Raw genomic sequence first — 18,145 nt, forward strand, 5'->3', positions numbered from 1 at the left:
ATGTCTTTAACGCTGACAGCTGGTCTGTTACATGGTCACAGCAGGAGTCCCCCAGTCTAAGTGCACTAGAGATGAGTTCAGTAACGTGTTGTAACTTCCTTCACCATTCCCCAAACCGTGCTGTTATTTCTCTTTCAGCACATTCATGTCGACTGTTTGACTTTTTGCTTCATTAAGCTTTCATTAGAAGATAGTCAAAATTAATGATTGGTAATCTGGCTTGATAGCTCACGTGTGTTACTACATGTCTGCAACTCATATTTTAAAATAAGTTTCTAAGGTCAGCAGTTTCCACAACACTCAGACAGTAATCCAGCCCCCTTGAGGATGATGGAAGGAGGAATAGGACAGAGGCCAAGAGTGTAGGGCCATGGAGCACTGTCAACATAACAGGAAACATCAGGAGGAGCAGAGAAGCACGCTTTCGTGGTATCTGTGCTGTCATATTGTGACTGATCCACAGGCAGAGAGTGGAAATGGCAGAGCAGACTGAATGCACTTCCTGTGCACTTGGCCTGCATAATACACTGCCTCCCAAAGAGTTTCTAAAGTCTTAAACGTCCTCCTTTTTCACTGATGCTGACTGCTTTTTCTTTTTAGCTGTAAAATGCTTTTCAATTCAACACATATTTATTCAGAGGCTGCTATGTGAAGTGCTCTGAAAGGAATAAAATGATACCTAAAAATGATCCTTATTTTGTGGGCATCACTGGTCTTGGAGTGAGCCTTGAGAAAGAAAAAATCTCTAGGAAGGTGTTACCTACCTCAACTGGATGTTCTTGCCCTTTGGGCAAGCATTAGTGTTTTGTATCGTACAGAATATGGGCAGTTAATTTGGTGGTTCTGACCCATTATTACATGAGAGGTTATGGGCACAATCGCATATTCAAATACATTTCTGATGTTGTCTAACCCCAACATATTCTAGTTTTTCCTTCTTTACTCAGCTGCCTTCTTTGAGTAATGAATTCATTAAACCGTTTAAATTGGGGGCACTTCTTTGAAAAAAAGTTTCTTATTAAGTGTGGCGGCAAACGTGAAAGTTTACACAATGCAGTACCTGACATCAAGGTTTTTATATTTCTGGGGGCCCTGGTGGGTCCGTGATTGGGCTGGCACCATTCAGCATAGATGTTTCCCGCTTGTATGATTATCACTTTGTCTTGATGGAATCAGAAAGTTGTGACTTTTCAGAGCCTTGGGAATGCCAGGCAGTGAAGAGCTTAGAGGTTTTGTGGAAGATGCTTGTTCAGTAAAAGAAAATGATCAGAGGCATTGCTTAGTGCCCTTGTTGTTAGAAATTGTTTCAAATATTTGTTTCAATCATTTTTACTTAGAAACTTTAGCAACAATAAGATCACAGACATTGAAGAGGGAGCGTTTGAAGGAGCATCTGGTGTGAATGAAATACTTCTCACGAGTAATCGTTTGGAAAATGTTCAGCATAAGATGTTCAAGGGCTTGGAAAGCCTCAAGACTTTGTAAGTATTCTCATTTGCATTGTGATTTTTCTACCACAGAGCTGTCATTCACAGTTCTTTATATTCCTGGGAGGAGTAGCTCCTGCTCTTCCTCACCCCCCTCCCCATCTCTCTGTCTCTCTCTTCCTCTCAGTCTCTCTCACACACACACGCAAATACATTTTTTAGAGGCAAACAGTTCCTGACTCCAGTACCTCTGGCTTCAATATGTTGCTTACAAATGATCAATAGAGTCTCTCCTGGCTATTGAATCCTCAGCAAAAAAGATCATCTTGGTTCCAGTGCTTGTACAGATCTGGCTCCCTGTGCTTTCTCAAAATGATCATTCTCTTTCCTTTCATTCAAATTCCTCCATCTAATACTATGTCTTGGCCCAAGGTCACCAGCTTCAGAGCCAATTCCAAATCTGTGGAATAAGCCTAGATTGAGACTACCTTCATCTGCCCTTTCAAGGTCTTAGTGAAGAAAAAAAAAGAAAGTGGCTGCTGGTGTCTCTTTTAGTATCTATTTCAAAGAAAACATGTTAAGAGTATGTCAGCTTACTCAGGGATAGGGAAGCTAGGAAAAGAAATCTTATATGTTTCTAAAAGGTTGTTGGCCCAGGAAAATGTGGCTTGAATAGAAAAGGACAACACCTTGAGTTACTTGAGTCTTCATTCAGTGTGTTTATGTAGCTTTTATAACCTTTAAAGAATATAAATATGTTTGCCGTAAGTGGTGGACTAAGCATTGGAAGAAACACCAACAAAACTGAAACCTTTGGAAGGCACGAAGGAAATTGTAAGCAAGAAGCAGCCCTTGGGAATTGCAGTGGAAAGAGACCAAACTCCATGTCTCCCCTAAATGCCTACCCTATCCCTTGGAGGCACCAAGAGCCACGCCCAGGGGAACTGAGACCCAAGGGAGTTCATGCCTGACCTTAATCAGACGCGAGGGATAGGACATTTCCCCAGCGTTCGATAGCATCCCAATTAACATCCCACTCAAAAAAGCACCTGTCCGTGAAAGGCACACATGGCCTGAGACAAACCACCCAGCACAACCAGCCTGCAACCTGCTGGCTCCTCTCATGGGCTAACTCGGGGTCCCAACAAAGTGAAAAATGTAATGCAAATATCCTTTTGGTCTTTTTATGGAGGAGATACTGGGAGTGTGTAAAAGGAGGGCAGAGAAGTTATACTACAGGTGGCTACATCTACTCCTGCCCCCATTCCCCTCTCCCAAGCTGTCTCGGGTAACTTGGCAAAACTAAGTCCTGCAGCAGCCAGAAGCCTGCCTTCTTAGATGGTGGCTGAGCCACTGATGTTACTAGAGCCTTCTCCTCAAGGGGGCAGTGTGCGTCAGGGTGGGCAATGGGGGGTGTTTGCCAAAACAGTCTCTGTTCACCAGTGCCAAATAGAAAGGTGTAGAGAGAGATTTGTGAAGTAGAAAAGAGTAGTTTTTATTGCTTTGCCAGGCTAAGGGGGCCACAGAGGACTAATGCCATCAAGACCATGTGACCCACCTTGGAGTGGGTAGTGTTCAAGGAGGTAGGGCGTGATCAGCTTGTGGACAGTTCGTGGACTGGTTGGCATCAAGGTTAAGTTTCAAGCATCATCAGTTTTCTGGTTTCAATCCGTTCTAGGGTCAGTAGTTTTTACCTGAAGGGAGTTTACTTCCTGTAAAAAAAAACAGCTTAGGAATGTGTATCAGGCCTTTATCTGTATCTTTCAGGAAACTGGGAGTTCAGTGAAACTGCTATGTGGCAGAATTATGGTCTAAATTATTACCATTTCCCTAGCCTAACAGTTCTTTAGGCTATTCTTTGTTTCCACATCTTGATATTTCGCAATCATCAACTCTCGAATTAGCATTTTACTTCAAAAGACAAAGACACAGGGGCTTGTACAAGGAGCTTCAAGGGGAGGCGTGAGGTCTGCCTGTAACTCTGCTTACTTTGGTCAGCCTTGGGCTGCCATAACAAGATACCACAGACTGAATGACTTAAACAGGAGAAATGTGTTTTCTTATTGTTCTGGAGGCTAGAATTCCAAAATCAAGGTGCTAAGATGATTGGTTTCTGGAGAGAACTCCTTCCTTGGCTTGTAGATGGCCACGTTCTCTCTGTGTCCTTCTATGGCTTTTCCTCTGTGTGTGGGACAAGAGAACTCTGGTGTCCTTTCTTCTAAGGACACCAGTCCAGTCAGATCAGGGCTCCACCCTTAGGATCTCATTTCATCTTTGTGAGGTCGCTCAGTCTTGTCTGATTCTTTGTGACTCCATGGACTATAGCCTACCAGGCTCCTTCGTCCATGGGATTTTTCAGGCAAGAGTACTGGAGTGGATTGCGATTTCCTTTTCCAGGGGATCTTCCTGACCCGGGGATTGAACTTGGGTCTCCCACAATGCAGGCAGATGCCTTACCATCTGAGAAACCAGGGAATCTACTTTTACCATCTGAATCACCATTTCACCTTAACTAGCTCCCTAAAGGCCCCATCTCCAAGTGCAGTCCCATCAGGGATTGGAGCTTCCCAGATGGCTCAGTGATAAAGAATCCGCCTGCCAATACAGGAGACGTGGGTTTTACCTCTGGATAGGGAAGATCCTCTGGAAGAGGAAATAGCAACCCACTCTAGTATTCCTGCCTGGAAAATCCCATGGACAGAGGATCCTGGCAGACCATAGTCCTTGGGGTCACAAAGAGTCAGACACAGCTGAGTGAGCACACATGCAAGGCTTCAGCATATGAGTTTTCAGTTCAGTTCAGTTCAGTCGCTCAGTTGTGCCCGACTCTTTGTGACCCCATGAATTGCAGCACGCCAGGCCTTCCTGTCCATCACCAACTCCAGGAGTTCACTCAAACTCATGTCCATTGAGTTAGTGATGCCATCCAGCCATCTCATCCTCTGTCGTCTGCTTTTCTTCCTGCCCCCAATCCCTCGCAGCATCAGAGTCTTTTCCAATGAGTCAACTCTTTGCATGAGGTGGCCAAAGTATTGGAGTTTCAGCTTTAGCATCAGTCTTTCCAAAGAAATCCCAGGGCTGATCTCCTTCAGAATGGACTGGTTGGATCTCCTTGCAGTCCAAGGGACTCTCAAGAGTCTTCTCCCACACCACAGTTCAAAAGCATCAATTCTTTGGCGCTCAGCCTTCTTCACAGTCCAACTCTCACATCCATACATGACCACTGGAAAAACCATAGCCTTGACTAGACGGACCTTTGTTGGCAAAGTAATGTCTCTGCTTTTGAATATGCTGTCTAGGTTGGTCATAACTTTCCTTCCAAGGAGTAAGCGTCTTTTAATTTCATGGCTGCTATCACCATCTGCAATGATTTTGGAGCCCCAAAAAATAAAGTCTGACACTGTTTCCTCATCTATTTCCCATGAAGTGATGGGACCAGATGCCATGATCATCATTTTCTGAATGTTGAGCTTTAAGCCAACTTTTTCACTCTCCTCTTTCACTTTCATCAAGAGGCTTTTTAGTTCCTCTTCACTTTCTGCCATAAGGGTGATGTCATCTGCATATCTGAGATTATTGATATTTCTCCCGGCAATCTTGATTCCAGCTTGTGCTTCTTCCAGCCCCACGTTTCTCATAATGTACTCTGCATATAAGTTAAATAAGCAGGGTGACAATATACAGCCTTGACGTACTCTTTTTCCTATTTGGAACCAGTCTGTTGTTCCATGTTATATGAGTTTTAGGGGAATACAGTTCAGCCCATGCTGCTGCTGCTATGTCGCTTCAGTCATGTCTGACTCTGTGCGACCCCATAAGAGCACCCTAAAGAGTTTATCAAAGTATTTTTTTCTGACTAGCTCCAGTCACAGGACTCTCTATGAGACAAGTTCTCTAAATTCAGTTTTCACCTTCGTTATATATCTAGCAATGGTTTGTGCCTCCTGTGTTTAGGCATCTGAGGTAGACACCCACTAACTCTCTACTTAATCCCACTGTACCTCAAGCTGCAAAACAAATCATTTAGAAACAAGCTAAAGGTATTGAAAGGCCTTCAGTGGGTTTACCGGGACACAGTTATTGCTTTAAGTGGTATCTTTCAGCTTGGAGCTATGAAGATTTCAACAAGACCCCTCCCCCTTCACTGCCTGTGGACTTCTCAGCCCTTTAGGACTAGTAAACCTCTTAGTCGTACATGCACATATTTCAGTGGGTCTTTGAAGCCCCCGCCATTGCAGGCAAAATGTAGTACATATGTGTGCTTACAGATTTTTCCAGCAACAGAAAATAAAGCTTTTTTCAACTTTTCCCAGAAGTCTGTGACTCCAATAAGATTAAGACCAAATGTTCTTATTTATTGATGACAAAGGATAGTGCTGATAGTCATACTTTTCTGTTGTGCATTTGTTTCCAAACGCAAAACAATGCCTTGATAAGGAGGGCATTATCCTTTCTTGTTATCTGTAACTTAGCAGAATGCAAAAGCCGGTACTTCTAATTTATTAGAGGACAATGTAGAATTTTAAAGGAAAGTTTTGTTGCTATTTTTGCTGTCTTCTAACAGGGTGGTCAACCCACATCTAGAAAAATTAAGGAAAATATTAACTTTTTAGCAATTCTGTATGAAGTTTATGGCAACTATTCATTTTTACAATGGATTTTAAAGAAGCTTTTCATTCCCTTCTAAGCCCTTCAAAGAAACAGTTTGCAAAAAGAATTGAGAACCAACCAGAACTTTAGCAGTGATGAGGAAATGACAAAAGTTTTAATCCTACTAATGTCAATGACTAAAGAAAAAATGGTTAGAATTTCTTTCAAAAGAAACCTGTTTAAGCTTCCTTGTGAACAACTGGGATCTCTTAACTGTTGTCTCCTTTTAAATTTTAAAACTCAAAACAAATAGAATAATTTGTACAGGCTTTGTGGAAGCTCAGTCAAATTTGGCTCCCCCAGCCACTGTTGACATTGACTTGGCTGTAAGTCCCTGAGATGCCCTTAGTCCTGTATCCGCTCTGGCTATTGATTCTTTTCTGCCTCCTTTCTGTTCAGCAGCAAGTGTAATGTTACGGAGAATACACAAATCACAGGGCTTCCAGGGCTTAGAGAGGTGTGGGTGAATTAGGATATTATGTAATCATGCCACCATAATTGTACCATCAGAGGAAAACATTCTGCCCTCATTACATGGGGTTGTAAGCCCATACTTGAGACTCTTGAGTTTTTGTAACCGAGTGTTATCACTGACAACTCTAAGCATTTTGTTCTTGCACAGGTTTCTTAGTATAACTGGCTCTCTACATCTGTGGATTCTGCATCCACAGATTCAAGCATACACAGTGAATGCAGAACCCGCAGATATGGAGGGCCACGAATTTGGTATATGCAGGGGGTCCTGGAATCAATCTATCAGAGATACAGGGAAATGACTGTAACATATCATCAGTTCCTTATGACAGGAAAACATTCAGAAAGCAGGAGTGAATATGCATTTGCAAGGAGGGGTTATTGTGGTCTTCAGATAGGCAAAATTGATTGATATGTTATCTCCTTAACGATGTTGTATTTTTCCCCCTCAGGATGTTGAGAAGTAATCGCATAAGCTGTGTAGGGAATGACAGTTTCATAGGACTCAGCTCTGTGCGTTTGCTTTCTTTATATGATAATCAGATTACTACCATTGCACCAGGAGCTTTTGATACTCTCCATTCTTTATCTACTCTGTAAGTATGAAAAATAGTCTTCCTTGATGTATTAATTAAGCCAGTGTATGATATTTATTACTTTTATTGATACCATTTTAATGCATTACTAAGTGTTTCATAAACATAGGATTAAAGACAGGTATTTTTAAGGACAAATTTATCATGTTAAACTTATTTTAATTCTTCTAACAATATTGCCTACTAGCTTATGTTAAAATTTAACAAAAATTATTGTATTTTTCAGTGAATTATTTATAACAGTGTGATGTGGCTTAATTTGTAAATGGTAATCTTATAATTTGATTGAGTTGCAAATGAGAGAAACGTATTTTTTTCCCAGTGTTCTCACATTGGTGTCTTTGCCGTATGAGTATCATAAAACAGAGTTGATAGGGTTATTGCCAACAAACTGTACTCAAAGGATCATTCACAGTGACAGGAGATATATTATGATGACCAGACCAACAATAAAAGCTCACCATAGGGCATTTACTATGATATTAAGAAGATATTAAAGAAATAGGGTGAGCCTATCCAAGAGCACATTTTATGTAGACAAAGAATAAAGAATATTTGTAGGTCTACAGGCAGAACTCAGAAAGTGTCAAAAAACAAACTCTCCAAAACAAACAAGGGTATTTTAAGCCCCTTGTATGTAAGTATCTAAGAAAAGCAGTATTTGGAATGATAAATCTTACATCTGATATGGCTTTCTGGTAAGAGTGGCACCTAAATATACTAATTTAACTGTAAAGGTAGTTAGAAGGAAAAAAATCATGTTTAACATAGCTGAAATCCCAGAAGAAATAATTTGAAGGAAACATCCATCCATCAGTAAAGTATTTAATCCTCTTTCCACATAAAATCTGACATTTTCCATCGAGTGACTAATTTGTGCATATTAAAGATGCCGTGTTTATAAATAATGGGATTGTCAATAGGTTAGTGCTGAAGTGGTGAAATGCTAAAAGTATTGAGATTTGTAGAAATAAATTCATTTTTATAACTGGCATTTAATCAACTCAGCTGTCAGTTTAGATGGGAAACCTATTCCCTGGAGCAAATAAGAGATGGAAATCTTGAAATGACAAATTAATGAAATAGCTGTTGTCAGGTTAAACTCAATAATATAAGGTAATCAGCCTTCATCTTTATATTAAATTACTGCATTATCAGTGTAGAGAAGTTTGACAGCAAGTCAGATCTGACAAGTTTAAATTATCTCTAAATGAGAGATCCATCAGGATACCCTGCATAAACTCTGAATTGCCACCTTCACTTTATTTTCATGTGAAATTATTTGAATAATTCTCATATGAAAATATTGTTTTTATTGTTTAAGTTCCAGACATAAATCTTTTTAGCCAGTGAATGCATCCTGTATGTTGTATGTGATTGAGCATGAATTGGGGGTGGAGTATGTTGTGGGAAAATGGTAGCGTGGGATTTTGAGAAGCACAAAAGCAGACGCCTAAATTTAACTCTGCATTGTTTGCCTGTGGTGCTTAGAAACCTCTTGGCCAATCCTTTCAACTGTAACTGCTACCTGGCTTGGTTGGGAGAATGGCTTAGGAAGAAAAGAATTGTAACAGGAAATCCTCGATGTCAGAAACCCTATTTCCTCAAAGAAATCCCCATCCAGGATGTGGCCATTCAAGACTTCACTTGTGATGATGGTAAGAAGGAACAGCCAGGGCTTTGATCACCAGACACTCTCTGGTGACTATTCCAATGCTATAGGGCATATGCAGCATTCATAGTTCAGGTAATGAATAGCTGTAGTTATTATGCATTTTTTAACTTTGTTTTGTGGTTTTCTTTTGTTTTAGCAACAGGCACTTATTTGCTCCAACTGTAAATTCACATCTAACTCTACTTGATATGTGTTTCTGAACATTTTTAAAGATTTTCCAGTTTTTAACCTGTGGTTGATACTATTTATATAGCTTCATTTTTGCTTTTCTTTATTATGCTAAGCATCTGTTTTAGTAATTACCATTTATAAGTGATAAAGGCAATTGACTTATAAAATAGAAATGCTAGTAAATGTAACAAAAAAAATAGTTTTCATTTTAGTACTCTCTATATATCATTGCATTTGATTCTCATAACAGGCCTGTAATATAGGTAGAATGTAGGTGCTATTATTTTTGCCAAAAAGTGGAGTTCATTTGAGCTCTATATTTTCAAATGAGGGACCCATACATTTTTTGCTAAGCTTTTAAAAAATAATCTGTCCCTTTTTGTCTCTTCATTTCTGCTTACAATTTTTCCATAATTCAGTTTACATTTATATATTCTGAAAAGTATAAACAACTGAACAAAGAACGTAACATTATAATCATATTGATAATACTAACTGTGAATTGTTTTCTGGAACTCTGTCCTAGACAGAACATACAGTGTCAACTTGTAAATCCTTAATGCCCTAAGCATAAGTCGTCGTATGGCTGAAGTCTCTTGTGTTTGTTAAACTGAAGGCATAAAATCCCTTCTGGCATCTTCAGAGCCACAACTCCGGTTTTCCTGTGTATCTTTTGGCAATTTAGGAAATGATGACAATAGCTGTTCCCCACTCTCTCGCTGTCCTGCCGAGTGTACCTGCTTGGACACAGTGGTTCGATGTAGCAACAAAGCCTTGAAGGTCTTGCCCAAAGGAATTCCAAGAGATGTCACTGAATTGTAAGTAGAGCTTGTCTTTCCCTTTCCTGAATGAGTACTGTTTCACACACCAAGGGAAATGGAGACCAAACAAAAATCTTTTGAGTTTTATTTGCAAAGTACATTCATTCCGTGGGCCATTCATTAGTATCATGTAACACCCTAAGCAAATAATATAAAAGCTTGTTCAGGTCCCCTTGGGAAAGGCTGGTTGTGTGTTTCTCTTTGGTTTTCACTGTAGGATTACCCAGTGCCTTTAATATGCAAAGGTGCGCTGTGAGCTCCCAGAGGATGTAAACCCTAATGGGCCTCCCACACTTGGTTGTCTCCACAGCCCTTTTCTCATGGACTATCTTGCAAGACCAACATTCTATCAAATGCACCTTGAGAAATTCCACATATTTAGTTTATCTACAGTGACTGGAATATTTCATATGGTTAATTATTCTTTACCCTGTGTCCCCTTAGAGAATATCTCACCACAGAGGATACATAAATATGTAGGGTGTAGAAGAAGCTGACATAATCTTCACACTTAAAAAGAGGTAGTACCCTTTGGATTTGAATCAGAGTCCTTTAGGAAAGGTGTGGGGCCAGTGATCCCTAACATTTGCAAAACTGAAATATAACCACAGTTTGCATGGCCAGTATACATATATCAGGATACTAAGCACCACACACACTTCCTTAGCTGCCTCCTGCTTTATATGTGGAATGGAATAAATCAAAGCATCAGCTGTTTGAACAATGCTGCACGCAGGCTCTGTCCAATTCCAGTATCTCTATACCAAAGATCCGGGGCAAATGCTTGATTGATGTGTGATTGAGTCTTTTGCCTCTGTTTATTTTTCAACTGTGTTAAACTATGTATCAAAAATGGAATTCATGCAGATGTGTACTTGTAATTCATGTACAACAAACCAGTAACTTTGATAAACTTTTGGCAACCTGGAATGTAAGTAATGAGATTCAAGAAGATGTCACTTCAGTTATCAAAGAACTTGTTTTCAAATCATGTGCAGTTTTACAAATTGTAATTTGGTCTTTAATTGACACTTACAGAAAAAGTGTGTGATCATCCCTCTAAGAGTGAGCTGTTGTTAAGTGTTCATTTTCCCTCTCTCAGTACCAATCCCAGTTGTTAGTTAACTATGAGCCCTGCTTTATGTGTGTGTGTAATTAAAATGTTAATTGTTATTTTGATATCTATTTATTTCAAAAGATTACCAGCCATCCAGGGTTGAGAAGTTAGATGCTTGTATTCTATAGGCAAAATATTGATTCTAAAAATAACCCAGCCAAGACTATAATACTCAGCATAACATTTAGATCATCTTTGATGCTGAATCCCTTTTCTACCATTTTAACTGACCCATGCCTTTGTCCTTTTACCAGATTCCCATCAAATAATTTTCAGTTCAGTTCGGTCACTCAATCGTGTCTGACTTTTTGCAACCCCATGGACTGCAGCACTCCAGGCCTCCCTGTCCATATACATACATACAACTCCCAGAGTTTACTCAAACTCATGTCAATTGAGTCGGTGATGCCATCCAGACATCGCATCCTCTGTCGTCACCTTCTCCTCCTGCCTTCAATCTTTCCCAGCATCAGGGTCTTTTCAAATGAATCAGTTCTTTGCATCAGGTGGCCAAAGTATTGGAGTTTCAGCTTCAGCATCAGTCCTTCCAGTGAATATTCAGGACTGATTTCCTTTTGGATGGACGGGTTGGATCTCCTCTCAGTCCAAGGGACTCTCAAGAGTCTTCAACACCACAGTTCAAAATCACCAATTCTTCTGCACTCAGCTTTCTTTATAGTCCAACTCTCACATCCATACATGACCACTGGAAAAACCATAGCCTTGACTAGATGGGTCTTTGTTGGCAAAGTAATGTCTCTGCTTTTTAATATGCTGTTTAGGTTGCTCATAGCTTTTCTTCCAAGGAGTAAGTGTCTTTTTATTTCATGGCTGCAGTCACCATCTGCAGTGATTTGGAGTCTAAAAAAATAAAGTCTCTCACTGTTTCCATTGTTTCCCCATCTATTTGCCATGCAGTGATGGGACTGGATGCCATGATCTTAGTTTTCTGAATGTTGAGTTTTAAGCCAACTTTTTCACTCTCCTCTTTCATTTTCATCAAGAGGCTGTTTAGTTCTTCTTCACTTTCTGCCATAAGGGTGGTGTCATCTGCGTATATAAGGTTATTGATATTTCTCCTGGCAGTCTTGATTCCAGCTTGTGCTTCATCCAGCCTAGCGTTTCTCATGATATACTCTGCATAGAAGTTAAATAAGCAGGATGACAATATACAGCCTTGATGTATTCCTTTCCCGATTTGGAACCAGTCTGTTGCTTCATGTCCAGTTCTAACTGTTGCTTCCTGACCTGCATACAGATTTCTCAGGAGGCAGGTCAGGTGGTCTGGTATTCCTATCTCTTCCAGAATTTTCCACAGTTTGTTGTGATCCACACAGTCAAAGGCTTTGGCATAGTCAATAAAGCAGAAGTAGATGTTTTCCTGGAACTCTCTTGCTTTTTCGATGATTCAACTGATGTTGGCAATTTGATATCTGGTTCCTCTGCCTTTTTCTAAATCCATGTTGAACATCTAGAAGTTCGTAGTTCATGTAGTATTAAAGCTTGGCATGGAGAATTTTGAGCATTACTTTACTAGAGTGTGAGATGAGTGCAATTGTGTGGTAGTTTGTCTTTTAATTTCTTTATTAATCTATATCTGAGAACCTGCTTGATTTGTCTATGCCATCTATGTGTTTCTTCCGTCAGATAGTTGAATCTTCAATCTATTCCTGTATAAATTATTAAAAAGTAATTTTTTAAAAGAAAATATATTCTAGAGATGAGGAAGATATTAACTCACCTTCTGTGCATTTTTGCTTTACTGCCCCAAGAGTTTATTCTTAGAACCATACCACCTCAACAGGATCCCTCTTTCCAGTAACATATATGCTATATGTATTAGAAAATTTCCATGGGCATATTATATTAAATTATTAAAGAATTTGGCAAAAATAAGTATGTAGCAGTTAACAATTCTGAACAAATGGTATCCATTGTTTTTAATCATTTCCATGTAGTTTCTGTCTTAGATTGTTTCACATATAAGCAACCATAGTGCACTTTCTGAAAATTTTTAGCTTCGTGTTAGGATGCTTTCTGGAATAAAGGGAAAGTCCTGAAGTATATGGGATTATGCTTCCCTCTAGTGGTACCAATAAATTCTTAGCTAGAGAAATGAAAGAGGAGAGAAGTTGAAATAAGACAGAGTCAGAAAATTTGAATAGGCATAGGAAGTCCTAACAAAAGCCTGACTCTTCATCACAGCTTTATTACATATTTTGATAACTTGTGCCTTTTATATAACTTTTATCATGTTGAAATATGTGAAATAGCTTGTCATCTTAGAAAATTGCTCAGCTACTTGTGTATCCAGCAAAAATATGAATGTCAATCTCAGATCTGGAGATAGGCCACAGCGCTGGTGCGGTAGGGCTACGTGCCTGCTGCGGCAGGGTTGTTCATGGACACATCTATAACCAGAGGGCGAAGTTGCTGAAAAACGTTTCTACTCATCACCCTCTACATTCTGGGGAAGAACAGCCTTCGGAGGAGATGGAATTATTTTTCTTTTTGTGATATCACGAATATGCCTTTAAGGATTTATTTCTGTGTTTTGTCTATTAGCCCTTATTTTCTCATCATTCTGTTGACTCTAATCAGAAAGAGAAATTTTACTAACATGTTTTATTTTACCATTACTTTTACATAAATGTACTGTTTTTGTGCATTAGATGTCATAATTTTCTATGAAACCTCCTAAAATTAATATCACCAAGCAAACATACAAGGGTAAAAACTATTTTTAAGATCTTTTTAAACTGAAATCTAATTACATTAAAATTCCCAAATATATCTGTTCAATCACCCATTGTTATTTACTAAGCATATTGACACAATAAGGCGGTGAAGATTGGTCTTGTCAGTAGTAACAAGTTTCTGCCAGTAGTGAGTGCATTTCATGGTATTGGTCCCACGTAGACACAAGTACAACGAAGGCCGATTAAACTCTTGCTGACACACAAGTGGTTGGATACATACCTTGCCTTCTTAGATAAACCACAAAGGACTGGACTCACCAGTCTCTCCTTGGTTTTATAATTTAGCGTAAGTAATCCACAGAAGAATTCTACTGGATTTGACAACTGTGTTTGTGTTTTTTCTTTACTTCTGTTAAATAGCAATCCTATCTGGGAACATGACCTTGTAAAGCCAAAATTGTTAAATGTCTCCTTGCTTCAACTAAAAGTGAAATATTGCTCAACTATTTTCTGATTCACTACTGTTATTTTTTAAAAAAATAATATTTTCTTTGTTTTTAGGTATCTGGATGGGAACCAGTTTACCTTGGTTCCTAAGGAACTCTCTAACTACAAACATTTAACACTTATGTGAGTAATGTATGGTATTTTTCTGTTTTTGACATCTTATTTGCTTTCATGTAAATGTGGATAGTAGGGGCAGAAGATTTAGTGAACCTTTCAGATTCTATAAATTGTTTTTAGTTAGATGCTTTTTGTCTTGCTCATTGTGGTTCTGGATCACTAGCTACATCTTCATTGATTATCAGTCGGGCAATGGTGCATCTTAGAAGAAGGTCTTCTTCTGTGTAAAGTACAAATATGATTAAGTCTAAGTATCAGAGAATTATAGACTTGCAGAAAGTTGAATACTTCTATTGAAGATGAATGTGAGCTATTGAACGACAATCCAAGGAAAGAAAAATGGAAAACAATGTTTATATTCTCAACTTTAAACAAAACGGAGCAGACTGATACTATATTATAAATCTAGTTTAAAAACTTGATTTTTAAAGGCTTTTTTTTAATTTTAAAAGGGTTGATTCTCATATAATACATTATGAATTAAGGTATGGGTTTCCAGTATTTAAATTTATTTTCTAAAATCCATGTTTACTTACATAGTACTGAAGTACAGTTGACAAAGATGCTGACATTCTGAGTATAAACATCAAACATTGAATTGTTTTTAGTTTGGTTTGATGTCATCCTAAAGTATCATCTCTCTTTCATTAATGTATGTAAACAAGTTCTTACAGTTTTTAATTGTAAATACAAGAGTATACTTAAACATACAAGCATTTCTTTTCAATCTAGTTATGTGCACAATATTTCTTAAAATATATAATCTTCTGTATATAATGTCACACTTAGAGTAGCATTGTTAGTAATTGATAAAACTTGTAGCAAAACAAAAAAAAAATCAGCAACAATGTTGGATATAAAGGGAAATATTTTATTTTTAAATCTGTTTGATTTTAGAGTAATTATAACTGTCTTAGATTTCTAGTATTCCTAGAAAAGAGGGATTTATTCCTAATTAGTGAATACTAGAAACCTAGGTAGCTACCTACATAATTATGTTTCTCACTGTAAACTTTACCCTGAGCACATGAAAGCTAGTTAAAATGTTGTTGATCCTTTTCAGTTTTCCTTAAAAGTATGCGAAAATCAAACACTTTGTTTGAAGTATATAGGACTGTTAACTCACAAATGGTTAAATTAAGAAAAAAGAATACCCTACAAGATGTCTTGTTCTCCCTCTAGTTATTTATTTAATAGCAGCAAGAACTGATTACACACATTTGTTCTGTTAAATAAACCATTAAATTGCTGCAATTTCCAAAGGGTCAGTTCAGCAGAATTGGGTCATTTGTGAGACAGCATGTGATTATTTAAAACCAGTTTGGAAATGAAAAATGAGAATTTATAGATCCAGAAATGGTTTTACCAATGACTCACTATACAACTCTAGGCAGGTAACTGGGCTTCCCTGATAGCTCAGTTGGTAAAGAACCCGCCCACAATGCAGGAGACCTGGGTTCGATCTCTGGATTGGGAAGATCTCCTGGAGAAGGGAAAGGCTACCCACTCCAGAATTCTGGCCTGGAGAATTCCATGGATTAAAGTCCATGGGGTCGCAAAGAATCGGACACGACTGAGCAACTTTGACTTTCAGGCCAGTAACTACTGCTAGTGTAAATGTATTTATTTTGTAAATTTAGCCATAGTACTTCAGCAACTAAGAAGGATTATAAAGCTTCTGTAACATTCCCACCATTTCACAGTTTCATTGGTCCATTTACTGATACTTTGACATTTTAATGTGGATAATCTGAAGCATCTTTTCTAAGTCTTGTACTTATTCATAAATTTTCTTCTGAAAAATATACTAAACATAAATACACACACATACATAAATGAACATAAATTACAATCCAAATCTTCCATTTATTCATCAATCTTCCTTTAGCCATATATTTGGCATTTTGTTTTAGATAAAAATCACTGAATATTCTCTAACGTGTATCACACTGTTTTATGTATGTGAGTGTATGTATGTATATATTCACCCATTTTTTCTAAAGCAGAATGGAAAACATCATTATATATGTTATATATTACACTGCATTATATATTATTATGCTTATAATATGTCATTATAAATATTATGTATATCATGTATACATTATATGGGCTTCTCAGATGGTGCTAGTGGTAAAGAACCTATCTGCCAATGCAGGAGATATAAATGATGCGATTCAATCCCTGGGTCAGGAAGATCCCCTGGAGGAGGGCATGGCAACCCACTCCAGTATTCTTGCCTGGAGAATTCCATGGACAGAGGAGCCTGGTGGGCTGCAGTCCATGGGGTCACAAAGAGTCAGACACAACTGAGGCAACTTGGCACAAGCAGTATACATTATATAAAATAAAAATAAGATCAGGTTCACTGCATATTATTTACAACCTGTGATACAAATTACGCTTGGAAATACCCATTTGGCATGGGTAGAAAATTCACATGTCTCTCATTTACTCATCATTTATTAAACAGACATTTACTAGGAACCAACCATGTGCCAGTGACTTTGCCAAAGGCAGTTTTTAATTATGGTGTTGTTTTTGATGATGGCTTTGTCAATGTAATTAGATGAGGGATTCTTTCAGTTATCCTATTTGACTATTTGTATGTGACAGTGAAGATGAAGTATAACCGATGGAACTTTTGAGAACAAAGGTTTATTTCTCAGCTGTCAAATGTGTCTGTTGTGAATGGCTTCCACGTGATTGCCCTGGGACCCAGTAATGGGAGGGCTTCTCTGTGGAATGTCAGGAGCCTTGCAGAGGAAGGAGCAGAGGGTTAAGGGAAAAGTGAGCTTACTCTGAAGCTTTTGTTCTGAAGTTCAACCAGCTCTGGTGGCCACACTTCACTGGCCGGAGCAAGGCATATGGTCGTTTCTAATTTCAGCAGGCTTGGGCATGAATAATGATGAATAATTATGTACCTCAGAGGATTACCCAATGTTCTGTTATTTCCAGACAAAAGCTAAGTCCTAACCAATGCTGCTACAACTGTGAACAGGAAGAACCTTCTCTTTCTAAGAATCACTAATATGTCAATGTCTATGTAACAGTAGACCTGTTTTTTTTCTTTTTCTTTTTTAGAGACTTAAGTAACAACAGAATAAGCACCCTCTCTAATCAGAGCTTCAGCAACATGACCCAGCTCCTCACTTTGTGAGTATGAAAGTGTGATGCTAAGTTAATTCCTTAATTCACTGGACATTCCTGATGTACAAAACAGTCTCTGCCCTCAAGGAATGTTAATACTGTTGGGAGAAACAGACAAATAAAACCTCGATAAACAAATATAGATCCTATAAAAAGTGTCAGGTTCTATGAGAGAAACAAAGAATAACTTACATTTGTGGCAGGGTTGGGAGAAATCCTTAAGATAGACTTCTGGAGGAAGTCACCTTACGGAGAACACGGTTGAGACAATAATGAACGACAGCCGTAGGAAGCCTTCTAGGCTGTATTTTAGAATTAACTGTGTTATAGTAGTGAACAGCACAAAGATTAACAAAATACGATGCCTCGGTGCCCTCAGTTTTTTTTTTTTTAATTTTATTTTATTTTTAAACTTTACATAATTGTATTAGTTTTGCCAAACATCAAAATGAATCCATCACAGGTATACATGTGCTCCCCCTCCTGAACCCTCCTCCCTCCTCCCTCCCCATACCATCCCTCCAGGTCCTCCCAGTGCACCAGCCCCAAGCATCCAGTATCGTGCATTGAACCTGGACTGGCATCTCATTTCATACATGATATTTTACATGTTTCAATGCCATTCTCCCAAATCTTCCCACCCTCTCCCTCTCCCACAGAGTCCATAAGACTGTTCCATACATCAGCGTCACTTTTGCTGTCTCGTACACAGGGTTATTGTTATCATCTTTCTAAATTCCC

General features: G+C 38.5%; 1 protein-coding gene across 3 annotated transcripts in view; it reads left to right on the forward strand.

Annotated features, from left to right (window-relative positions):
- Positions 1 to 18,145, forward strand: part of SLIT2 (slit guidance ligand 2) — a 406,423-nt gene that overhangs the window by 313,896 nt on the left and 74,382 nt on the right. For all 3 annotated transcript variants that reach the window (XM_005207790.5, XM_005207792.5, NM_001191516.2), the window contains 6 exons: positions 1,338 to 1,481; positions 7,004 to 7,147; positions 8,639 to 8,805; positions 9,679 to 9,811; positions 14,192 to 14,260; positions 17,339 to 17,410. In XM_005207790.5, coding sequence (XP_005207847.1) covers positions 1,338 to 1,481; positions 7,004 to 7,147; positions 8,639 to 8,805; positions 9,679 to 9,811; positions 14,192 to 14,260; positions 17,339 to 17,410 — 729 coding nt within the window. The remainder of the gene's footprint in view (positions 1 to 1,337; positions 1,482 to 7,003; positions 7,148 to 8,638; positions 8,806 to 9,678; positions 9,812 to 14,191; positions 14,261 to 17,338; positions 17,411 to 18,145) is intronic.

This window comes from Bos taurus, chromosome 6 (assembly GCF_002263795.3).
Source record: "Bos taurus isolate L1 Dominette 01449 registration number 42190680 breed Hereford chromosome 6, ARS-UCD2.0, whole genome shotgun sequence".
Taxonomy (NCBI): Eukaryota; Metazoa; Chordata; class Mammalia; order Artiodactyla; family Bovidae; genus Bos; species Bos taurus.